Below are 27107 nucleotides of genomic sequence, written 5' to 3'. Positions count from 1 at the left end.
GGGCTTGCATGCGGGCTTTGGGATACTTGGCACCTTCATTTAATTGCCACTTTGTCTTATTCTCAAAAGTTCTTTAAAATAGAGATATCAAAGGTTTTCAAAAATATTTTGAAAATAACGTATCATTATGTAATCATCATACATAATTTTTTAAATCACATAGAAAATGATAATATTACCCTCATTAGAAAAAAATGTGTCATGAAAAAGGCAAAAAGTAAGGTACAAATTGTAAGGAGAGTAGGCTCTCTTTTGTATGTCAAAATGTTGACAAGGGTAGAGTCGTAGAGATAGATCTTTTGGAATTAAGAAGAGTAGAAGCTCTTAATTCTTCTTAAATAAGGTATGGAATTAAGCAGTCCTACTTGTAATCTTGCCATCATTGTATAGTCTTTATATCAAAAACATTGGACTGAGTTTTCCTTCAGCCATGGTCTTTGATTGGTGTCCAAATTAAGGGTATAGAACCAAAGGAAGCCAAATATTTATGGCCATTGATGGTTGCACGGTCCCTTCACCTATTACTGTAGGGTCAAGGAAAATTTTCCCCAAAAAACATTTGGCTCCTACATATTGAGGTAAAGAGAAATATTCCCGAACATGTTTTTCCGTTCATATTTTTTTTTGCGTAGGGAGAATAGACGCTCTTTATTTTTACCATATAAGATATGAAATTGAGTCCTCCTCTTAATAACCTGCCATCACTGTATAAAGACTATCAAAGACATTGCACTGGTTTTCCTTCAGCCATGATCAAAGGAAAATCTTTTGCCTGAGGCTTCCAATTGGTGTCCATAGAGTATAATGCAACAAGGAGGTATTTATGACCATTGATGGGTGTACGGTCCTTTCACCAATCACCATGGGGTCAAGGTTAAGGAAAACTTTCCCCCATAAATATCCCAAATATGTGTTTCCTTTCATACTGATTCTGATGTGGGAGTGTGAGTTGTCATCTATTGTTCATCCTGCTGGTTCTGAATTCTGATTTGGATGTAAATGGATTGGATGTGATCGGATTCGGATATTCTCTAGTCGAATACTTAAAAGAATTCGAATGGATTCGGATGCGGAACGAATTCGAATTTTCAAGCATCTATTTACATCTCTGCCTTGTGTAATCCGAACCTTCCTCCCCCAACGGATACAATTCACTCTCAATCCATATCTCTTGGATCACGATTCTCTTTTCCTCATATTCTAGTACCTGTTGAAGTTTCAAAAACCCTCAAGATCATTATTTACTTGATTTTTTATTATTAAATATTCGGATTTTTTTCCAGATATCTCCAAATGAATACGGATGCAAATCGAATTCAAATTGTCGATTATCCATTTACATCCATATTTGGGTGTTAAAGAGCTTTCCTTATCATATACTCATCATAAATGCACACTTTATTATCCTTCTTAAATTCAAAAAATTCTAGTAAATATCGAATCGGATTTGTCTATATGTAACTAAGCAGATTACAAACAGATTTTGTAAAACTTTACATTAGTTGTCCCTTAATAAGTTAATATGACTTGTATTCACTTGGATGGTGGGGCAAATGTAGTAATTTCACATCAAATTGTTTTCTTCACAGCTCCACCTGAGCCTACATTTTTTTTGTTTGGTAAATTACCTGGGCCTACATGCCCTCACCAATTTCATCTCCATCTTTGGCTCCCTTCTCATATCCCTCAGCTCATTTCATGTTCCAGCCATCACAATCCTATCTCCTCTTTACTTTGAATGATCAAAAGGTTAGGGTGGTGAAGGGAGGGGTGGGGGTTTCAATTCGCCAGGGGCAGGGTAGTTGTTTCGTCTTTCCTTGACTGGATACGCAACCTGGCATCCTTCTTTTTCCCACTACTTAATCACCAATTTTATCCCAAATTGACCAAAAGAAGTAGACGACAAAAGTTAATAAAGAGAGAGGTTACTTTGAATGATCAAAAGGTTAGGATGGTGAAGGGAGGGGTGGGGGTTTCAAATCGTCAGGGGTGGGGCAGTCATTTCGTCCTTTCGTGACTAGACACGCAACCTGGCATCGTTCTTTTTCCCACTACTTACTTAATCACCAATTTCACCACAAATTGATCAAAAGAAGTAGACTAAAGTTAATGAAGAGAGAGGTTACAAAATCTGTTGTAACCACTTTGGTAACAGACATCCAAATCTATAACAGCTAAAGTCAATTTCAGTTCCCTTTTATTTCCCTTGCAACAAATGGATTCTTAAATATTTGTGAAGTATATAAAATACCCTTTGGCAAGGTTGCGTGCATTATGATCCTCCCCAGACCCTGAAATGGTGGGAGCCTCGTGCACTGGGTGCGTCTTTTCTATATAAAATACCATTTGATTGCATGTTCACTCTTCTACAGTGGAAGTGTGCATCACTATAACATAAGAAGCTTAGAGAAGAAGAAATTAAGCATGAGGGTGATGATGAGTGGTTTTAGTATTATTAGACTGGTAATTCTGATGATGTTATGGATGTGTGAGTTGTCATGTATGGTTGAGGGTAAGAGGCATGTTCGCATCATAAACGAATTGAGTGAGGGGTTGATGGTAGCGATTCATTGCAAATCAAAGGACGATGATTTGGGTCTCCATCAGCTATCCTATAATACTTATTTCGAGTGGAGTTTCTATGACAACTTTTGGGAAACAACACTTTTCTTTTGCCGCTTACAATGGAGAGATGCAGATGTGGATTTTGATGCTTATGATGCCAAGAGGGATCGATTTCGTTGCAGTGACTGCTGGTGGGCTGCAAGGATGGATGCGCTTTATATTGTGGACAAGAAAACTGGAGCATCAACTCCAGTCTATGAATGGGGGGACTAGTAGTAGTAGTAGTTGTTCTTGAGCTTGAGGCCTTGAGCTACCTACCTTCCTACTTTCTTTGTGTTAAAAATTAATAAAACAAAATCATGTTTATTCTGCTATATATGGTCCAATGAAAGAGAAATAAACCCCTACTTGTCTCATTCTTTCTACTGTTAATTTTTTTTTTTTTTTGGGGGGTATAGTTTAGATCTAATTGTAGCCAATGTTAGGGATCGAGAACCCGGCGAGCGTCCCGTTGGATGCCTCATTCGGCACTGTTATGTGTGTCTCAAATTCATGTATCCGTTCTGAAGATTGACCCGTTCCGATATATTTTTGGTGGCAATTTGAATGAGATTTTTTCTGAGATTTGTCATAGTAGCAGACCCGATGGAGGAGTGTTTATATGCTTTACCTGTCTTGTTGTAAAATGTATGAGATTTGGGGATTTTTGACTTAGGGTTTCTGGGTGAGAGCTTGCAACACCGGTTGGATGTTTTTGAGAGATCTCTACATTATATCTTCTTCCATTGCATAGTAAAGCATCTTCAGCTTCGCCTGTGGATTAGCACATCATATTGGTGTGTGAACCACGTTAAATCTCTGTGTCTATCTTACTCTGTTTTTCATTTGACGATCTCCTCATTAGAGAGGATCGGGATCCCAAACGATAGTTACAATTTATGATCAAGCTGTAATCTTTCACTGTGCATCAAGATCTAAAGTCAATCAAAAGAATATGCTAACATAAGTTTAGTTTGTTATTCGACAAAAATTATTCATTTTGTTTTTGGCACTAAAAAAACTGAAACGTACACCACGAAGGGCAAAAGAAAAGAGTGGTTACTGACTTATTAAGATTGGAACTGAGCAATTCAGTCCGAATCGAATCGAACCTTTATTGGTTTGGTTTTGGTTTGGGGTTTTATGAGATCGTTAGAAACTGAAACCAAACTGCACCAACAAAACTTAAATGGAAATTTTATAGGACAATTATAAGGGATACTTTGTTTTATAAGGTAATAATTACAAAGTGTTATGTGATCCATGTATTCTTTTAAAACTTAAATGGAAATTTTATAGGACAATTATTTGGCCAACTTAAGTTCTCATTTTGGTTAAAAATAGGTGTCAATCAATATATTTCCCCCCATCTCAATCTGGTTGTCTGGAAACTGGAAAGTGAGAGAAATTGGAGAGAGTAATAGAAAATTACAAGATTTTTATGTTGTTTGATTGCCCCTGGAAAGTTAAATGAAGATATACTAATTTCCTAGCAACCAAACCGAAAGCAAAACTAGTGAAGTAGCTCATATCTAAGAAACCCACCTTGAGCCTTAGTCTTCTGGGTATCTTCTGGGCTTGGATTAGGTGAAATTTGAATGCCAGCCCAGCCCAGCCCAACCTAACCCAACCCAAAGTCCATCAAGATGATGTTTGTTGTTAGCTATTTACTTAAACGCATGAAAGAAAAGGGCAGGGAGAGAATTTTGCTGTATACAGAAAATAAGTGTTCTCTCAAGAAACTTTTGCTGCAGGAAGTGTAGATGAAGTAATCCAAACTCTACATGATGTCTTTGTTGGTTTTCCACTGTTCCCAACTTATCAGGATCTGGCCCAACAAAACCTGGACCTGATAGATGAGCCCAACCCATTGACAACCCCTTTGTGCATGGTTAAGGTGACCCTTAGAATGAAGGGAGCAACGCTTGATAACCCCAGATTTCCTTCAGGCATGAAACTAATAGGATGGTCATGCACGTCTATATAGACTAGTTTTGGACGACAATTGCCTAATATCTAGGGGTGCAAGTTTGGCCCGGCAAGCTCGAACGTGCCCAAGCCCGCTCTAAGCCCGATAGGGCCTGGGCTAAGTTTTTAGCCTGTGGGCAAAGTTAGTGTTGAGATTTCCAAGTCCAGGATAAGGTTAGGTGGGGCCCTGGGCTGGTCTGGCCTGGCCCTGTGTATATAAATATATAGTATATATAATTATAGATAATAATATCATACATTTGATTTTAAAAAAATAGGGCTAACTAAACGATAAAAACTGGGGCTGCCAGGGTCAATCAGGGTCAACCTGATCCAGCTCGGCCCAATCAAGATCAATCAGGGTCAGGATGGGTTGAGTTGAACCTGATGGGGCTGGGGGTTTGGGCTGCAAGATATCCCAACCCGACCTAGGGCTGGGCTGGGCTGGGCCTAAGTTGAGATAAGGGGGACCTAGGGTTGGGCTGCGGTGTTAAGAAATTTGAACTAACTCGATTTGGTTGTACCCTTACTATTATCTAACACAGGTGGAAATGGCGAAATGATCAATTGGGTTTAGGAGAAAGTTTCCCTACACCAGTAATTTCGGGTTCAGCCACCATCCTAAAGTCCTAAAATATCCCCCCTCCCCCTAACACTATTGGATGAAGTTGATGAAACCCTCTCTTGTTGCGTGATACCCTCTCTCGCTCATCGGCAACAATCAAGGGATTCTCCTTCACCAGGGCTTAAGGAAAACTTGGTCATTGGATAAAAGTCGACAATAACAAGTACTATGCTTGTTTTTCTGATGCCAGGATTCAAGATATGTGAAAAGGCCATTGATTCTCTAATGTAATTGTGTTTCTTTTTATTCTTACATTCAGATCACCTAACCCTCTTGAGTTTCTTGTTGGTTTTAGTGAGTTTTGTACACCAAACCTGGCGATGTTGTGAAGTCCTTGACATTCAAAACCAATTTAGAGAAGGCCAGATGATCTACCCTCAAATGGGTTTATGTGAGGCCTCTTAAACCTCTCATCAAGGGCATGATTTAAAAATTGAATTATAATATTGAAGTTCAAATAGTTTGTTGAACTAAAGTCCTAGGATCAATCAGCTAGTCTTGATACCTACCTATATATAGTCGCATCGGCAGCACACCCCCCCCCCCTCTTGGTAAATGGTAATCCTTAAGTATCTCTAATTAATGTTTTAAGCTAAATAGGGGGTGTTTTGTCATTTTGACGAGGGCTTTTGTACCCATGCAAGGTCATATTCATGTCGGTGCACAAAACCTTTTGCGTGTGAGAGAGCAATGAATTAATCTAAGCAAATATGTACAACAACCATCTTTGTCAATAAGTTGATAAAGTTTCGAGTCATTTTCACAAACACTTACACGGGATTAAACTGTGTGTGTGTGTGTGTTCATCAATGAATTAATCTAAGCAAACATGTACATCAACCATCTTTGTCAATACGTTGATGAGAGTCATTTTCACAAACATTTCATTTTTGAAGAACAACTCCAAACACAATTGGTAGTAGTCCGGGCTTTGTATCAAAAAACCCACTGGACCGGACCAGGAGGTATGAAGTCCAATCTTCCTGGTTCTCATTTTCTCTCCCTCTTCCATAGAATAGGTATCTATCCCACACAAAAAATATATATCTATATTTCTTTTTCCCACAAAAATTAAACATAGGATTAAACTAATATCATAATATTTACGATGATTTTTGGACTTAATCCACATAAGACAAAATCTATCAATATAGAAATTTTTAGCGAAAATTGATTTTATAAACCCACTATTTTTTTTTCTCTTACGTGGACAAGTGATGTGGTAATTCCAACTGTTCGATAGAGAGATCATGATTTGGACTAATCACAATTCAAATCGACTGGCACCCACAGTCTCACAAAGTATTATTCCAACCTAATCCTTTGTTCACTTAATGCCAACTCAATCCAATTCATAAAAATTTCAATATGATCAAATGATTCTTTGCCATTCAATATATAGAATACTACTTGAGTTTTTTTTTTTTTTTTTTTTAAATTATATTAATTTTAAACATATCCAATAATTTTGAACACATGATGAAGTATAAAATTAACGCCATTAAGCAACTAATCTCTATCTATTTAGTGATTATTCCAATTTTAAGAGGGGTCATAGCATCTGTCACGTTTGTCACACTCACATACTATAAGTTTAATATTCTTAAATCTAATTAAGAAAAAAACTACAAAAAAAAAACAAAAAGAGATTCCAAAAGGATATATATGTTTGACAACGAATTAGGACTTCAACCACAGACAACATTACCAAGAATTTTACCATATTTATAATTAATTATCCTTATTTTTCTAATCTGTATTATTCGTTCCTCTCTTATCCCATAATCTCAAATTCTATATGTAATAACCGGCCAAAATAATAACGACAGATCCATGACGTAAACTGAACCGTCCATCCTATAATGACCACACATTCATTCATAAATCATAACCACTATTACAACCTGTACCAATAATAGGTCAAGAATATTCCACGTGTCATTTGACATATTTGTCCTTTTCTTACTCTGTCCCATCATCCAATGGCTAGAATCATTGTATTTTAGATTTAAAAAAATTATTACATATATATATTACAGAGTATGCCATGTGGGAACTAGAAACTTCTCTAAATAATTAATTTATGATAAAAGGTTTTGTGCATGATCGTACATGGTGTAGAACTGTATCTACATCTATTGAATGGAGTTGAAGGGCCAAATATTATACACAAGCATGCTTATATAACTGTTGAAAATATAATCGTACGTGTATCATGCACGATCGTGTACAAAATTTTTTCTCTTAATTTAATTCAATTAATCAAACTCTATACATTTGCATTTGTTTAAGCTTTGAGAATAACGAAGAAGATTTAGGAAATATCATAAACAAATGGTCTAATAGAAACAAGGACGGAAGATAGAGATACGAATCTTGGATAACATTGTCTGATTGAACGGATAAAACAACAACGTAAGGCACAGGGTGGCTATAAACTTTTATTATTTCTAATGATGATGGAGACGTAATTGAGTATTAATAAGTTTTTTTTATTAGGTTTCATAATATTAAATACGATTAGAAAAACAGATTTATTAACAACCAAGAATGTCATCACTCTTGAAGCCACCATTTTGGAATATTTAGAACCTAAGGGATAGTGACCAGACCTTAATCCCTTTGTCCATGGCATCATCTTTTCCCCTTTCGGGTAAAATTTTTAACGTATTTAGCGTATAAAATGGATTTAACTTTTGGAATATTTCGTGCACTGGGTACGCCACAGTGGGTGATTTCCAAGATCCACTTCATACACAATCTGAACATCCCATGCTTGTGTACATTAGTTGACCTAATTAGAAACAACTAGAGCTGATCTTAAAAATAATCCAACGTTCTTTTTCAATTTTTCAGTCTAAGTAAAAGAATTAATAGAAAAAGGTATAGACACACCGCGGGTGTGCAATAAACTAGTGGGTAACACCAATGAGATGCGGGATAGGGTATCATACAGAAAAGGTGAAGGGTCATTTCAAAAGGGAGGAGAGAGAAAAACAATGGATGTTAGTTTATAATGGATCATTATCACCTACAATTCTGACACCCTCCAATTCCTTACAATCCCTCACATGGGAGTGAAATGACCACTTACCTACTGCCTTGGGAAGTGTGTCCAGATAGTGGGTAAGTGGTCATTTCCACTCCCATGTGAGGGATTGTAGGGGAATTGGAGGATGTCAGAATTGTAGGAAATAAAAATTCAATTTATAATACATTCACAGTGTGTTCAATCTTTTTTTCAAATATTATATTAAACCATAAGTGATACAATTAAATTAGTAATTTAATAACTCATTAAAATACGGATCATTATCACCTCCAATTTTGACACCCTCCAATCCCTCACATAGTAGCTGAAATGACCACCTACCCACTGTCTGAACACACTATCCAAGGTGGGGTAAGATGATCATTTCAACTCCTATGTGAAGGATTAGAGGTAATTGGAGGGTGTCAGAATTGAAGGAGATAAAAATTCAAAAAAAGTAACCATAGGTCCATAATCGTTAAAACTCGACATAAGAGGTTGTGTTATGGTGATTTTTTTTTTTTTTTTTTTAAATTTTAATATTAGTATGGTAACTTTATCAAGGTTGATCAGAAAACACGTAACCTTCATGTCAATTCACATTACAATTTTGTCACTAGCTTTACCCAAAATTAAACTACTATGATTTGATTTGGATAAAAGTCCATATGGAGCCAAAAGCATTCCTACCAAACCATATTCCAATTTTAACATTGCCTTTTATCTACATTGTTAAGACAAGATAGAGATGTTTAGAGCTAAGTCCAATCAAATTTGAATTACAACACAATAAGACGCCTATAAATATTCATCCCAAAAAAAAAGACGCCTTTAAAGGATTTGATCATTTAGGCTTTTTCAAGTGCCATAATTTGGTATGGACCTTGGGTCAATAGCATTATTTGTGTTTTGTATTCTATGGATCCTATGCAGTTATTATTGGACTTATATATGCTTGAACCGGGTTTAAATCTATCATATGTATCTTACTTATATGAGAATTAAAGCTTTTAGGGTTCCTATATATTTTCTATGGAAGACACCTTAGACACCAGCAAAGGAGATCACATAGTGACATAGAGAATACTGTAGAGTGTTCTTCTAGTTTAGTAAAAGAAATTTCTAACTAGTTATCTCGAGTTGATATAAACATTCATGCCAAACATAGTTAAATTCTCGTATTCGTATATGATTGTTTTCTTGATTTCTTTCTTGTGCTTGCGTATTCAATCTTAACAAATGATATTAGAGCGAGATTTAATTGATTGTCAAATAAGGCACATTGAGATTTGAGGAACATGCGGTGCATAAGGAGAGTAGAAGAAGGTATAAGCACCAGGTCAATTATCTTTTCCTTCAAAGGTGTGCACAGATTTGTGTGTGTAAGAGAGGAATAAGGTGTGCATCATATAAGGAAGGAAAAAAAGAGGGGAAAATGGGAAGACAAGAAGGGAGCACATTGATTAGAAGAGTGGTTCCACACCATCACTAAAAATAGAAAAAATGAAGCGTGGGGGAGAAAAGGTGAAGAAAAAATGTGGGAAGAAGAAAATACGGTATGGGAACCTTACGGTGAATTCATTGTTTGTTCTTGTTTTTGGTTAAGAAGGAAGTTGGGTGTGGGACCCACAGTTTTAAAAAAAAAAAAAAACAAGCAAAACAATGGGTGGAGTTTGGTGTTGCCAAGGGTTTCTAGCATTGTGGGCTCAACTAATGGTGTGGATTGGGGAGATTCTGCTTTATTAGGGTAAGTTGTGCAAATTTGTGTAAGATCAACGATGATCAAGTTTGTTGAAGATGGCGAACATGGAAGGCAAGATCAAACAAATCAGACTGTGATAAAGAGTTCAAGTTTCTCCAAAGAATACTCTAATTGTCATAATGACTTCACCTTGTGGTAATAACGAGTAGAGAATATTCTTATTTTTGAGAGTGAAAGGTAAAGGTTCTCAAAAAGAAATCAGAAAAGTCGAACATGATGAGGGAAGATGAGTAGTCAGAGTTGACGGATTTAACAAACAGTATGATCCAATTATATTTTGCAGATAACACTCTTCATAAGGTCATCAGGTTAGCGGATCATGCTGATTTTTTAGCTAAGGTGGAGAATAAGTACAAGTCTAGGTTGCTGACAAACTAGTTGTTTCTGAAGAAACAGTTGTGTGACCTTTGTTGTCAGAGGTAAAAAAATTTGAGGTGCATTTAGATTAGTTCAATAGGTTATTGATGGAATTGTCTGATCTAAATGTTAAGATTGAAGAAGAGAACAAAACACTTCTCTTGTTGGCTTCGCTAACTCCTACATTTGATCATATTATGATTGCACTACCATTCGGTGAGGATACCTTCAGCTTGACAAAGTTATTGATACTTTGCTGATGAATGAGACATGGTAGAGAAGTAGCAGTTAAGGGACATCACAGGAGAGCAATGCTTTGGTTATAGGTGGTGGTTACTGTAAAGGAAGGTCAAATGAGAGACAGGAGAAGTTTGATAAGGGTTGTTCCAAGTCAAACGGTTGTAAAATAACGACACTAGTGCAACGATGAGGGTTATTTAAAGAGGAATTGCCTAAAGCATAAGGAGGGAAAAAGCGAATGAAGGTAAATCATCCATTGCTGCTATCATGGAATTGGCCTAGAATGATGGAAATGTTTTCCTAACTACATCAGATACAAAAACTTCAAATTGGATTTTTTGTTTTGGTTATTCATTTCATATGTGTTTACTCGGGGATTAGTTTGTTACATATCTTGTATGCAATAATAGTACGGTCAAAATGACAAACAATGTTGAAAGCTAATATTTTCGGAATTAGAACTATACAAATTCGTATGTTTAATGGGGTTATGCGAATTTTGATTAGAGTCAGACATGTGGAAGAACCAAAGAAAATCTAATTTCACTAGGAACACTGAATTCAAGAGGTTTGAGATGCTCATTTAAAGGTTGATTTTTTTAGGATTTCAAGAAAGGCCATGGTTGTGATGTAGTGATGGATGATCAAGAATTTATATAGTCTTGCAAGGAGAATGAAAGCAGTTGGAGTTATCGTTGAAAGCCAAACAAAAGGTATAGATGGATGAGGAAGACTACATATAGTTCAAGTTGTGAAGAAATGCAAATCTAGAAAGAAGTGTTTCTCTTTCGCTTTCGATTTGATTGGAAATGATGTATCCTCCAATTGTTGCAACAATAAAAAATTTGGAGTTAGTCACATTGTGTGGCAATGAGCTTTGTAGAGCACTCCGGGCAAGGGTTGTGGGCTATGTTGGTTTGGGTATGAGTCATATGACAGACTAGCAATGATAATGGCTGGTGGAGTTTACAGAATTGACATCGATATTGTTCTTCTTCAACGCGTTTGCAAAATCTGAGCCAAGGTAGAGAAATGTTAGGTTTTATGTTTTGTATTCTTCGAAGTCTACACAGTTATTATTAGACTTGTATACGTTTGGATCGGGTATTGGGTCCGTGATATAGACAAGAGTAAAATTATAATTATGTGAAATTATGATTTTTTTTTTGGGGGGTGAAAGTGAGATTATGATTTATTATTATTATTTTTTGGTAAGAGAGATTATTATTTTAAGTGTCATTGAGAAAAACCATAGACAAGCAAAGAAATCACATAATGATATGAAGATTGATGTATGGTATTTTTCTTGCTTAGTAAAAATTTTTTCTAAATCACTCAAATGAATAAAAACATTCATGCCAAACCACATGTCCTGAAATCTTTGTATATGATTTGTTTGATTTCTTCTTCAAGTCTACGCATTACATCAATCTATATTTTCCCATTTCAATTTTACCACCGACTTTTATCTACACCGGCTAAACGTGACAAAAATTACTTTAGTCCAATTTTGAATTATTGTGTGAAGTACAACACAATAATACACCTATAGAAGGGGCAACTATAGAGGGGATGTATCGATCAACTAGACCTTTTTTTTTTGTTTTTCAAGTGCCATAATTTGTTATGCAACTTGGTTCTATTCTAACACCACTACAACACTATTTGTCAATCATTACCTGGTTGGTGAACTTGAATTGGAAAATCTCTCTTTCTCTCTCTCAATTTTTTTTTATCATTCTTGTTCTAAAAAAAAAAAAAAAAAAAAAAAATTTTTTGTATCATTCTAGAATGTAGTAGACCTTGTGTGCTTGGGAAGCCGTTGAGGTGAAAAAAATAGCATAGCCAGAAGGTGGGCTAGTAGGGTTGGTGATGACCTGAAACTGAAAGAGAAATAATACAATAAAAACTAGTGGGGCGGCAAAATTTTCCTTAAAACATTATCTTTCATGTTTTCTATTTCCAATAAATAGATCCCCCTTCCCCCTTTTCACTCTCACCCAAACACAAGCACTACAAGCCTTCTCACTCTCATACCATCACAGCTCTTTGAGCTCTCTCTGTCTCTCTCTGGTATCCATATCTGTTGAATATGGGGAAGGATACTGAAGTTTCCCAGCAAGGCTCCTTCTCTGCAAAGGATTACCACGACCCACCTCCGGCACCGTTGGTGGATGCCGAAGAGCTGACCAAATGGTCATTCTACAGGGCTATCATTGCTGAGTTCATTGCAACACTTTTGTTTCTTTATATCACTGTTTTGACAGTAATTGGGTACAAGAGTGAAACAGATCCCAACCACAACGGTGACCAATGTGGTGGTGTTGGTATCCTTGGAATTGCTTGGTCTTTTGGTGGCATGATCTTCATTCTCGTTTACTGCACTGCCGGTATCTCTGGTGGGTAATCAATTTTTTTCTTCTTAATTAATTTTTCTGTTTTCTGTTGTTCACAATTGATTCTAAACAATAAATTGTGTGTGTACAGGAGGGCATATTAACCCAGCAGTGACGTTTGGGCTTTTCTTAGCCCGTAAAGTATCACTAATCCGCGCTGTGATGTATATGGTGGCGCAATGCTTGGGTGCAATGTGTGGTGTAGGGCTAGTAAAGGGCTTTCAAAAGTCTTACTATGTGCAGTATGGTGGTGGGGCGAATGAGATCGCCGAGGGCTACAGCAAAGGTGTGGGTTTGGCAGCTGAAATTATTGGTACCTTCGTCCTTGTCTACACTGTTTTTTCTGCTACTGATCCCAAGAGAAGTGCCAGAGACTCCCATGTTCCAGTAAGTAAAACAGGGTAAAACAGAGTATTATTATTAGAAGCAATATAGAAATCATAACCCACATGAAAAATGTTCTAATTGAGAAATTTTGCTTTGGATTTACAGGTATTGGCACCACTACCAATTGGGTTTGCAGTTTTCATGGTTCACTTGGCTACAATCCCAATTACAGGTACAGGTATTAACCCAGCTAGAAGTCTTGGAGCTGCTGTTATCTACAACAAAAGCAAGGCTTGGGATGATCACTGGGTCTTCTGGGTTGGACCTTTTATTGGTGCTGCCATCGCAGCTTTCTACCACCAGTTCATTTTAAGAGGATCTGCAGTTAAAGCTTTTGGGTCCTTCAGGAGCAGCTCCAATATCTAAAATGGTTCTTCCAGGAGTTTGGCTTTGGTTTCTTTCAGTTTCTGAAATGTTTAGGGAAGATGAAAGAGATGATGTTTCTGATGAGTAATAATAATGGAGAGGAGTGCAGGAGTAGCTGAAATTGTGGATAGAATTAGAATTATCTTTGTGAATTGAGATGGAAGGGTGGCTTTCTCTTTTTATATCCCATCCACTCTTCTCAACTCTTAATTTGGTTGTATCAATGTAAGTTTTATGTAAGCATTCCTATTCACAATGCAAGCATATTTGCCTTTTTTTGCATCTCCATTCTCCTTTGTCATTTTAATTTCTCTTAAAACTCATTTTTTTAAAGAGCAAAAGTAATGGTGGCAAGCTCTGGCCCAAAATGCCATCCCATTGGAACTTGTGAATAGGGTGGATGATGAGTAGAGTTTAAGTTTCTTCCAATTCAATCCATGCCATCCCATTGGAACTTGTGAATAGGATCCAAATTGATTTCCAATCCGGTTTTGCAGGTTGGGTTTGCTCATTTGTAAACCAGGAAAATGCCAGCCCTGAAGGAGTGTGTGATCCCAGCCACTGAAACAGTGGGATCCATCCATCTAAAGAGGTGGGCCGGTCACACTGTAACTCCATCGTTTGAATGGCTGGGATCCCATGTGAAAGGAAGGAGTGTTGGCTATCACTCGATCTTCCATCAACCTATTACCAAACACCAAGCAAATTGCTCACTCTTTTAAGGGAAAATGTTCTCTGTCCAAGAGCATAGCCTACGATAGTGCTCCCATGTCAATCTCTCTTTTCTTCCTCTGAAATGATCTCTATTGGAATGATTCCTTTTCAAAAGCACACATCCAATGTTTCTTACCCATGTAGGTAGCTTAAGGACGCTTTAATTATGGCTATTCATTTGGGGTTTCAAAGACTAATTATAGAAAGTAACAACCTAATGGTGATAAACAACATCAAATGAATTAATGATTCAATTCCCTAGTGAATATTTCATATCATCTCAGCTGTTGCAGGTTGACTTCTCAATTAAATCATGTTACCTTCACTCACACCCTTTCATGAAGGCAATTTTGTTGCAGATGACTTGGCTTCTCTTCATGTCCACTCCCAGATGTTTTATCCCCGTTTCTCTTATTTTGTTATCTCTTCTGTTTGATGTTTCTTGTACTCACCTCCATAAAGGCTTTATACATTAGATTCTTTTTTAACCAGAAACAAAACAAAAAAGGAAGGTTACGATCAGAAAACACTCTCCCATCTTTTGATTACTACTAATAAAAAATAGGTAATAGAACGCTACTGGTGCTGCCCAAGGCGTGGCATCTACGTTCAGACACAAAACACGTCTGTGTGCCTAGAAATTACCGCTTTTATATGGTGGTAAGGGGGTAATTTTCAGGCACTTAGGGTGCTTTTCAGGTGTGAACGTGGTCGCCACGCCTTGCACACCACCGGGTAACGTTCTTTTCAGTTCCTTTTTTTTACAAAAAAAATCTATTCGAACAGGCCATATGACTATGAGAAAGCATTTTATGGTACTGTAACAAAGAGGTCAGGTTATCATATATGGCCCAAGAGGCGACATTCGTCAATATCTAGATTGGTCCCTACCCCAAAACCCAAAAAAAAAATATGTTACACTGAAATTCAATTTATCTATCTTTACCAAAAAAAAAAAAAAAAAAAATTCAATTTATCTACAAAATACAGACATATATAATACCCTCCCATGTGCATGTGGTAGTTCTTGCTTTTTTTTGATGGTTCCAGAATTTTAAGTGTTTTCATTTGCCACATAGACAACTTTGTCTTGGTTAAAACTTTGTGTTGATAGAGGACCTCTGGGTCTTCCTGTCCATGAAATTTAGACCCCATTTGATAAGTCACGTCGCAAATATGCGAGAGCCACAAAAATTAGCACTCTTGGTGATCTGACTTAAGAAACACTCTCCCAGTCTAAAACACCTTATGCTTTCACAAAATGGTTTTGCTATCTTCACAAAGATGGAAGACACACTACTCACATTATTGATACAAAGTTATAAAAACATTTTGGATCGGTGTTCACTATGGAAAAGTGTGACCCTTGTGCGTGTGGGGCCAATAAGAGTATACACATTGACATCATGGGAGGTACGATTTCCATCTTTCATGGAATGGGGCGGACATTCCTCACTGTGTCAAGGCATGGATGGTCCCCCACAGCGAACTTTCTTCCAAACGTTTACAGGAAACATGAGGAAACATGAGCAACATTCCTCACAATATTAATATACACGACCATGTATGGTACACGGTCATTCTTTCAACCATTAGATGGGCATGACCATGACCGTGTACAAATACACAACTTCTCATTCTCTTCCAATGGGTGAAGAAGGCAAAGTCGTGCATCATGGTGAAGAGATTCTCGTTTCACCCTAGGTATGAAAACTTAGTATGAGCAATAATAATTATTTTCTTGACAGTTGATTTCTCAATTGAGTTGCAGGAATTTTGTGAGCTTTAATTGAATTACAAATCCGTTCACAATAATATGAGTTGGGGGACAGACAGTGAATCGAAAGGCAAACCATGTTAAACTTGAAACCACAGGATCCAAACAACATTAAAGACACACGATAACAACGAAAAATGAATTAAACACGTGCCTGAAGCGGGGGTGGGGGTGGGGGTGGGGGTGGGGCGGCAATTGCCGACAAGCCAAACGTAGTTACGAAGCAGGAGCCCGCGACCAGGCAGCGATCTCTATGGTTATATTAGCTAAAATCGGGGCAGTTATATGGATACCCAATTTTCTTATCCAATATCTTCTTCTCTTCTAGATGAATATCTCAACGACACATTTACTCTGCATTTTCTACAATCCATTTTTGTTTTGTTTTTTTTGGTAAAAACAATCCATTTATGTTACCATTGGTACTTGATTTAAGTGCTTTTATATGATATGAGGAACATGTTCTCTGTCTGGGTGCGCACCCTACACCTGACATAGGAGCATAGAAATGACCATATAAAATGACCACTATGCCCTTCCTTGTCGATGCCAGTGCATGCTCTCTCATTAAGGATGTCAATTGGTCGGGCTCGGTTGAGCCTCACGCTACTTAAAGCTTGCACCTTGCACTGTGACCGCCCGTTTATATAATCGGCTCGGGCCTGAATGGGTTCGATCGGACTCGGGCTATAATCGAGTAATATAAATGGTGCATAACCGGGCTATGACCCTGATTAAATTTAAATGGATTTCAAATGGTGCTGTTATTTCCAAGTAATGTGATGCCCGATTTCGTACCTTTCCAAAATAATAATCAATTAAGATTAGTAACTAAACACAATATGTGATCTAGCTTTTAGGCACAACTCAAAATAGAAACAACCATAACGTAGTAGTAACTAATATTAACAGGAAGGGAATCCAAACCAAATAAAAAACTTAAAAAAAAAAAAAGTAACAAAGATCTCCCACGCAATATTAGGCAGAAATACTATTAAGGGGCCTCAAACCTGACCCAAAAGTTGGGCCTATGCAGGGCTTGCTGTTGGGCTGATGGGCTGCCATATGCCTGTGCATGTAGTGTTGGAGTACTAGGAGAAGACCCACGAAAATACTCCCAGATTCACAAGCTTCAAGAGAAAACACCAAGGTTTTGTATGTCCTTGAAGCATCACTACTGTACTTATGCTTATTTAACTGAAATGCCTTCTCTTCCACGAGTCACTGAAAGAAACTCTTGAAGGGTCGGGCTTGGTCGGGCTGTAACCGGTCAGGCTAGATCGGGCTTGAAATCAATAGGTCCGATCGGACACCTGATGGGCTAGGACTCCAAACCGAGCCGGGCCTAGAATTGACATCCCTATCTCTCATAGACCAGAGTGCTAGCGCAGGGGCCACACTCCCGGCCAATATATAGATCTTTCCAGCTGAATCTTAAATTGAACAGATCAACCCAATTCTATACGGATCGAACTCTTATCAAGATCCAAACCAGGGAAGAATGGATACGGATCCGAACCTAAATGACCCGCTCTGTTTTAATGCAAAATACAATAATACCTGTGGGGTCTACAATTAGTCATCAACAGCACACCTGCACTGTCAATCATTGCAAGCTCTTTAAGTGTGTATTTTGGGTTGAAAACACCCAATTTTGTCTTAAGAGCAGACCGTTGAGTTGCTTTATGCTTTGTAGCCATTGTTGAGCCTAAACAAAGAAATAGCCAACAAGGTCGGTCAGGGGACGGATTGTGAAAGCGAAATATTGAAACCTAAACTAGTGGGGCGGCAAAATTAAACCTTATCTGTTGATTCCTCTTCAATCCCCAATAATTTCTCAATATATATATACCCATCCGCTCACACCCAAAACCAAACACCACAACCCTTCTCACTCCCATTCCACTCCTTGAGCTCTGTTTCTCTCTCTCTCTCTCTCTCTCTCTCTCTCTCGCTTTCAATCATTTGGTGAAGTATGGGGAAGGGCATCGAAGTTGCCCAGCAAGGGGAGTTCTCTGCAAAAGACTACCATGACCCACCTCCGGCACCATTGATCGACCCCGAAGAACTGACCCAATGGTCATTCTATAGGGCTCTCATTGCTGAGTTTATTGCAACCCTTTTGTTTCTTTATATCACTGTTTTGACTGTGATTGGGTACAAGAGTCAGACTGATCCGAACCACAACGGTGATCAATGTGGTGGTGTTGGTATCCTCGGCATTGCTTGGGCTTTTGGTGGCATGATATTCATCCTTGTTTACTGCACTGCTGGTATCTCTGGTGGGTATTTCAATCAATACTACTACTCTCTTCTGTTTGTTAAAAGGGTTGATAGGGCATTATAATAACAACTGATCATGAATAATTTTCTAATGCACAGGAGGGCATATCAATCCGGCTGTGACATTTGGGCTTTTCCTAGGACGTAAAGTCTCACTTATCAGAGCTGTGATGTACATGGTGGCCCAATGCTTTGGGGCTATCTGTGGTGTAGGGCTAGTAAAGGCCTTCCAAAAGGGTTACTATGTGCAGTATGGTGGTGGGGCAAACGAAGTGGCCGATGGCTACAGCAAGGGTGTGGGTTTGTCAGCTGAAATTATTGGTACCTTCGTCCTTGTCTACACTGTTTTCTCTGCTACTGATCCCAAGAGGAATGCCAGAGACTCCCATGTCCCTGTAAGTTGTAAATTGCCCTTTTCAAATTTTACTTGGAAAACAGAGTATCATTCTCAATTTTCTTGTTAATTAACCCAAATGGAAAATGTTCTAATTGAGAACATTTGCTTTGGATTTACAGGTATTGGCACCACTTCCAATTGGGTTTGCAGTTTTTATGGTGCACTTGGCCACAATCCCAATCACAGGCACAGGTATTAACCCAGCTAGAAGTTTTGGAGCTGCTGTCATCTACAACAAAAGCAAGGCTTGGGATGATCACTGGGTCTTCTGGGTGGGACCTTTAATTGGTGCTGCCATCGCAGCTTTCTACCACCAGTTCATTTTGAGAGGATCTGCCGTTAAAGCTTTTGGGTCCTTCAGGAGCAGCTCCAATATCTAAATGTTCTTCTAGGAGTGTGGGATTGGCTTCTTTCATTGTCTGAAATGTTTAGGGAGGATGAAAGAGATGATGTTTCTGATGAATAATAATGGGGAATGGAGTGCAGGAGTAGCTGAAATTGTAGATAAAATTATCTTTGAGAATTGAGTGGAAGGGTGTCTTTCCCTTTTTCTATCCCATCCTATCCTGTCTTCTCAACTCTTAATTTGGTTGTATCAATCAATATGTAAGCATTTCTATTCACAACGCAAGCATTTGTGTCTTTTTTTAAAACATCCTTTTCATCTCCATCCTTCTTTGTCATTTCAATTTCGCTTAAATTTATTTGGGCCATGCTTGACTTGCACAAATCATTTCCTTTTATTTTTAAAATTTTTATATTGGTATGCACAAGTCATATTCCTCTTCTTTAATCCTCTAAACTAAAAGCTATAGGCGAAAGTTTTGAGTTAGATTCTGCAGATAAGGATATTGTTGCGTCAAGAAACTGCACCGGAGCGTCCTGTTCCTGCAAAGAGAATTGGGCTGTGTCGGCGATTCCACTCCGATGCTTAAGTTAGAATCCTTGCAACAGATGAGAATAATGGAATTCAAATATCGTAGGAGGATGTTACCTCCCTTATTTATGGTGGATCATGGGCAGAATCGTGCCCTAATAGGAACTCTGGATTCTCGGGAGGGTGTTTGGGAGTGATTTCAGGGGTAATGTTCATCCCATGATTCCCTCCGCGCCTGATTAGACGCTATATGGGCGACAATCTCGGGCCACGTTGGTTAGTGGCAAGTTTTAGGCTGGCGGGGCGAAGTGTCGAGGTCGCCCTCTCTTGGCAGCCGTTCGGTCACTGCTGTCTGGTGGCAACGTGCTAACCTCTCACGAAGGCACGAGTTTCGTTCCCTCGCACCGACACCTTGGCACGAGCTATGCCCTCGTGCCACGCCTCGCAACGTATGCCGCTCGTCGGGCCTCACCCTTGGTGAGCTCATCGGCTTATGCCTGGTATTCGTGGTCTCAACTCGTTCCTCGCTAATGCATCAGCTCGTTCTCGTGGAGAGAGATCTTTTGACCGGTCAGATACTTTTATTATTGACTAAAAGATTCCTAAAACCGAACTCATTTTTACAAGTAGTGGTGACAAGCTCTGGCACTGGAACTTGTGAATAGGGTGGATGATTAGATCAGAGTTGAAATTTCTTCCAAATCAATTCATGTTTTGAGGGGTTAGGGATGGCTATTTCCAACCCGGATTTATTGCAGCTTGGTTTATGTTTGCTCATTTGAAAACCTGGAAAATGCAAGTCCTCAAGGAACGTGAGATGCTACAAAAAGAAATTTTGCTTTCCTGCTAATCCTGCTTGCAGCAAAATTTCGTCTGAGATTCCAGCCACTTAAACCATGGGATCCATCCATCTATGGATGTGCGTCCCACTCTAACTCCATCTTTTGAATGTTTAGGATTCCATGAGGAAGGAAAGAGTATTGGTTGTCACTCAATGAACGCTGCCAGGCAGCATAGCATAAGCTAGTGCCTCCATATGTTTATCTTTTCTCCCTCATGTGAAGTGGCATATCTGCCTCGTATGGTAGGTGGATAGAGAATATAGACACAAAGACACGTTAACGTATGCTATACAGCCTGGCACTTTTCGTTCTTTAAAAAAAATCACATTTTTTTTTAATGCCATATGACATTTCAAGTGAGGGTGTCAATTGGGAATGTTCCTGGTATTTAGGACAGATCCGTATCGATATCAGTACCAAAGGTGATAATCTCTATACCGTCCCATTTAGTAAACGAAACAAACCTAGGCCCCAGTCCCAATTAGTAACTGGACGGGACAGTACCAGTTTCTTAATAGTTCTAGCCTTCTAGGCCCGAAAAAAAAATGGGAGAAGAACTTTAATGGTTCCAAGATAGTTCCATTATTAGTGTTATGGATCTCTTCACTATTATGAGATCTAAGGTATTTCTTATTTTAGAAAGTAATTTAGAATACGAAACCATGATGAATTTAATGGTTTTACTTCTTCAATATCTCTAAGATCACATGTAGCTTCTAAAAACGATGACCAAGAATAAATGAGATCGAAATAAACAATCCCATATATCGTTTTAGTGCCATCACTAACAAGTTTATAGAAATAAAACTAAAAGTCCATTAGGTGAAACCTAAATAAAAGAATAATACCACTCAAATACATCAAACTACAGACATAAAACTTGAATGGAAAAAATATGAAATATATCTTTGGAAGGGTATTGATAGTTCTCGTTCCATCTGGCACCTAACCGGTATTTCAGTACCAATACCATTGCGAATCCCATCCAGAACTGTCTCATCCCATTTATTATTCGATACCAAAATCAGATCTGAAACCATTAACGAACTTTGGTTTTCGGTCGATTTCGTTTTTTCTTTTTTTATTAATTTTTTTATATCAGTTTAATATCGATTTAGAACAATTTATTTTGGGTTTCAACCATAACGAAATTTTACATTCATAAATCATAACCCATAATGAGGAACGATTTAGTAAAATGTGTTCATGTTGTAATTGGTACAAGAGCAATGAATTGCAAGAGAAGATAACTAATATTGAAATCAATTGACAAATAGAGTTTGTAGTAAAATCATTGTTATCATTGTTTATCATATTATAAGGGGAAAATAACTAATATTGAAATCACAAAATGAACCCTACCATCAAATATTCAAATATTCATTTAAAATTTTAACTAATTTTCTATAATGAACTATGAGACCACTGGAATCATTATTACATATCAATTTTCCTATTCATAACCTCATACTCTCTCCCCCCCCCCCCCCCTTTTTTTGGTAAATTAATAACTCCCCATACAACCAGAATTTTTCTCACTAATATTGAAATAAATAGATAATCAATTCACCTTAGTCATAACCTTATATTCAATGATTTTTTTTATCAATTTCATTTCATTTGGTTTTTAATTTAGATATCGATCGATTCAATGTAGTCCGATTTTCAACCATTCCCATCATACCCCAATCTGAAAGAAATCCAATAAAGATCGATTCAATTTGATCTGAATTTTTGTTTCAGTCGATTGTACCAGATCGGGATTGGTTCTGACACTCCCATGTTTGTCATGCAACACTTTGGTAGTCATGTGACTCTTTTGATAGTCCCAGATTTTTAAGTGCTTTCTTTAGACCATATTTGGCAAGTCCACGTAGCAAATTTAATATCCTAAAACCACCAAGATAAGCCCTCATGGTGATTCAAAGAGGAAACACTTCCCAATCTAAAAGACCTATAGCTTCTGTTTTCGCAATATGTATAGTTTTGCCTCCCTCACAAAGAAAGAAACAAGGAACGCGGACCTAGCTCCTATTCAGCCGTGGCGGGAGCTGGATGGTCCAGTGCTCGAAAACCACCCCAAAAATAGGGGGTGGTCATTTCACATGTGGGCCCAGCTAAGACCTATCTATGAAATGACCACCCAACCCATATTTGTGGACGCTCTAGTTCCGCCACGACTGGACAGAATCTTTTTCCAAGAAACGCTGCTCACTATTCAGATACAAAGTTTTTCTGATTGAAAATGAGACATGAGGAACACGCTATTCGAATCGTTATCCTCTCCTGTTACAGCACAGTGCTGTAATGCATCGTGCGGTACTGCAGAGGCCATGTGGCACAACGGACTCCACATGATGCACATGGCCTCTGTAGCTACCGCACAATGTGTTACAATATCGTGCGGTACTGCAGAGGGCATGTGGCACAACGGACTCCACATGGTGCACATGACCTCTGTAGCTACCGCACAATGTGTTACAATATCGTGCGGTACTGCAGAGGGCATGTGGCACAACGGACTCCACATGGTGCACATGGCCTCTGCAGCCACCGCACGATGTGTTACAACACCGTGCTGTAACAGGAGAGGATAAAAATTCCACGCTATTCACGGTTCTGAATTTCTGATCCTAATGAAATCAGAAGTAGTGGGGGCGGCAAAATTAAACCTTATCTTTCCTTCTTTTTTTTTTCTTTAGCACCTTATCTTACATGTGGAATTTCAAAATTCCAATAATTCTCTCTCTTATTTCAATAACCCCTTTCCTCTCTCTGTTTCTTTCTCTCTCTCTCTCTCTCTCTCTCTTACATCTTATAATTATTTTTTCAGTTCTTTGTTTTCTATTCTTTTATTTTTTATTTTTTATTTTTTATTTAATATTATTTTTTTTATTTTAGTTTGGTACAATAGTTTTACGTATCGATCTTGGTCAATATAATAGCTTGGCTTCGTCCCCAACCAAGGAGGCATTCTGGCGGGCACGTGCGTGTAGGAAGGCCGATAACTACTTAGTGCTAAAAGACTACGACTAAATCTTAATAGTAACAAAACATTAGTAAAAATTGGTATCGAATTGTGATATCGTCATGGCCCCTAATCAGGCCATATTGTCAAATCATCGTCATACCACTATATTGCTAGATTGCTAAATCACCACGCCAAATTGGTAAAAATTAGCATCGAACTAGCATCATCTCCAATCAAATCATTATATTGTCATGTTACCAAATTGCGATATCGCGTGCCAAATCGTCATATTGTTAACCCGCAGTCATGGAACCATATCGCTTCCGAAGTGTCAAAACACCAAATTACCGCCATTGCGCTATATCACTAAACTGTTATATCACACTATTTTGATCATCATGTTCATCTTGGGAAAACAATAATAATTTTATTATTATTTATTACTTTTTATTGGTCATGACTGATACGTAAAACCATTGTGTCTGGGATTAAAATAATCGATTTTGAATAAAAATAAAAATTTGAGAGATTTAGTAAGAAATAAAATAAGAAAAAGAATTAATAAATTTTTTTTTTTTTTTGTGAATAGAATTAATAAACTGCAAGAGAGGATAAAAATTCAGGCAGGGATAGGTTTCAGGTATGAGTGGGTTCCATATGTCAAGCAATCAACATACAAGGGCGTTAAGTCAGGTATACCACAAGCCTTCTCATTCCCATTCCATCACAGTTCCTCTCTTTTTTTTTCTCTCTCTTTCTCACAAACACACACACAAACATACAATTGGTGAAGTATGAGAAGGGACATTGAAGTTGGTCAACAACAAGAAGCCGAGTTCCCTGCAAGAGACTACCATGATCCACCTCCGGCACCATTGATCGACACCGAAGAAATAAAAAAATGGTCATTCTATAGGGCTGTTATTGCTGAGTTTATTGCAACCCTTTTGCTTCTTTATATCACCATTTTGACTGTGATTGGGTACCGCAGTCAGATTGACCGGAACAATAACGGTGATCAATGCAGCGGCATTGGTATCACCGGCATTGCTTGGGCTTTTGGTGGCATGATCTTCATCCTTGTTTACTGCACTGCTGGTATCTCTGGTGGGTAATTTCAATACTACTACTCTCTTATGTTTGCTTATTAAAAAAAAAAAAAAAAAAAAACCAAATATACCAAGTGCATGCACGAGGCTCCCTCCACTACGAGGGATTTGAGGAGGATCATAACGTACGCAGTCTTACCCATACTTTCGATAGAGGCTGTTTCCTTCCAGACTTATGTTTGCTTATTATTTGCTGCAAATGTTCTTGGCTAGAAAAATGTCCATATATAGAGCATTAATTATAATAATAACAACTGCTCATGAATAATTAATTTTCTAATGTACAGGAGGGCATATCAATCCGGCCGTGACATTTGGGCTTTTCGTAGGACGTAAAATCTCACTTATCCGAGCTGTGATGTACATGGTGGCGCAATGTTTAGGGGCCATCTGTGGTGTTGGGCTGGTAAAGGCCTTCCAAAAGACTTACTTTGTGCGGTATGGTGGTGGGGCAAACCAAGTCGCCCATGGCTACACCAAGGGTGTGGGGTTGGCAGTTGAAATTATCGGTACCTTTGTCCTTGTCTACACAGTCTTCTCTGCTACTGATCCCAAGAGGAATGCCAGAGACTCCCATGTCCCTGTAATTTTCTTTTAACTATTGGTCTTGTTAAACGTTATAACGTATAAGGGTTGGTACACTTGGTCTCTCTATAGATTGTTCTAATTAGTGAGAACATTTGCTTTGGATTTACAGGTATTGGCACCACTCCCAATTGGGTTTGCAGTTTTCATGGTGCACTTGGCTACCATCCCAATCACAGGTACAGGTATCAACCCAGCTAGGAGTCTTGGAGCTGCTGTGATCTACAACAAAGGCAAGGCCTGGGATGACCATTGGATCTTCTGGGTTGGACCCTTCATTGGTGCTGCCATTGCAGCTTTATACCACCAGTACGTTTTAAGAGGATCTGCCATTAAACCTCGTGGTTCCTTAAGGACCAGCCCCCATGTCTAAATTTTCTTTAAGGAGTTTGGTTTTGCTTCACTCATTTTCTGAGAACTGAAATGTTTGGGTTAGTGAAAGAAATGATGTTTCTAAAGAATAATAATGGAGATGGCCAATGGTTTGGCTGAATTTGTAGACAAAATTATCTTTGATAGAGAAGACCAAGGGAGTCTTTTAAATCCCTTCCCCTCTTCTCAATTCTCAACTTTCTTTGGTTGTATATTTGTATGTGTAAGTAATCTGAGATAAAAAAGGAGAGAACGGTGAGGTTGCTTGAGTCGAACGAGAACGTTCTGTCCTTAAGATAGTATTTGCACCCTTACTACTGCACTGGATTATAGCAAATCTGCCTCCCAAGATAAAATAGGCCTGAACTTGATTACTCAAGGGCTATTTATGGGCTTGGACCTGGCTGTTCGTATGGGTCACAACCACTGGGTTCAACATTGTTCCAAGGGTTGCACCCCCCCCTTGACCAGTCACCGATCCAACGGTCGGATCCTAAGCACCCCTTTGATTAGACATTGATCCGATAATTGGAACCTAATCAAGTGCAAAGTGCACCATCAAAGCGCCACATTGCGCCTCACACACGCACGCTCTATCTCGTAAGTGCAGTAGAGTCTTTTCCTCGATAAGTTATCACGTAGAGTCTTTTCATAAATGTCGGACTAAAAAGTCCCATACTATTATTTGAAAATTCCAACAGTATGTAAGTACTCTGTATTTCCTATGTAAACCTTTGTGCCTTTCTTGGGCTCATTTCTGCCAATTTGTGGGCTAACCCAAGTCACATCCCTAGCTTATCTAGATTTGATGAGGTCAACAACTTAATAGGGGAGCTGGTTCATGGGGTTAGCAGTGATAATTTCATCCTTGTATTGGCAATCCTAGCACAACCAATCTATAGACTGATTCTCAAAACACCAACAGATATGTTGCGGTAGAAGTATTTTTTTCCTTGAATTCAGTTCCTAGAAATTGGTAGTTCCACTCACTATAAGGGGCAACACACAAAGTGATTCATCATCTGACTAGGTTCCTCCTCCCTCCCCCTTTTCCTTTAGCTAAGAAAAGATTTTCGAGAATTTTTTGAAGGAAAATGTAAAACTACAACTACATGAATCAATTCAGTAGTAAAAGGTGAAAACCCTATAATACTACTGTTGTTACATTAGCATCAAGAATTCGTCATCAAACATGTCCAGACGGTCTTTTCCCCTTCTGTTTAACAGGTAACCATTCTGAAAACAACATTTAAGTAGAGCAGTCAACTGATGAAGACCCATATTGAATCAATGACCTCAAGGTAGCACAGAAACTATCATCATATTGAACCTGTTGCCTCAATATAGTCCATATATTCTCATCAATACATCCCAACAGACAGTAGTAGTTGATCCATTCAAAGAATAATCAAATCTCCTAAGAAATAAGTAATATAAATCCGTC

At 38.2% G+C, this 27107-nt stretch overlaps 1 protein-coding gene across 6 annotated transcripts in view; it reads left to right on the top strand.

The window, feature by feature from the left end:
• Positions 1–25834, top strand: part of LOC122656865 (aquaporin PIP2-4-like) — a 32713-nt gene extending 6879 nt beyond the window's left edge. The window contains exons 2-5 of one of the 6 annotated variants that reach the window (XM_043851550.1): positions 6756–6762; positions 12670–12986; positions 13075–13370; positions 13476–14010. In XM_043851550.1, coding sequence (XP_043707485.1) covers positions 12680–12986; positions 13075–13370; positions 13476–13736 — 864 coding nt within the window. In that variant the 5' untranslated portion in view covers positions 6756–6762; positions 12670–12679 and the 3' untranslated portion in view covers positions 13737–14010. Of the gene's footprint in view, positions 1–6755; positions 6763–12633; positions 12987–13074; positions 13371–13475; positions 14011–18141; positions 18510–18609; positions 18906–19026; positions 19425–24371; positions 24705–24993; positions 25290–25403 lie in introns of those variants that run through there. The other 5 variants (XM_043851552.1, XM_043851549.1, XM_043851551.1 and 2 more) reach the window with 5 other exon arrangements.
• The last annotated feature ends 1273 nt before the right edge of the window (positions 25835–27107 follow it).

The sequence above is a fragment of the Telopea speciosissima genome, chromosome 3 (assembly GCF_018873765.1).
Source record: "Telopea speciosissima isolate NSW1024214 ecotype Mountain lineage chromosome 3, Tspe_v1, whole genome shotgun sequence".
NCBI lineage: Eukaryota > Viridiplantae > Streptophyta > Magnoliopsida > Proteales > Proteaceae > Telopea > Telopea speciosissima.
The sequence above is the reverse complement of the archived record's forward strand: the minus strand, read 5'-3'. Positions and strand labels throughout refer to the sequence as shown.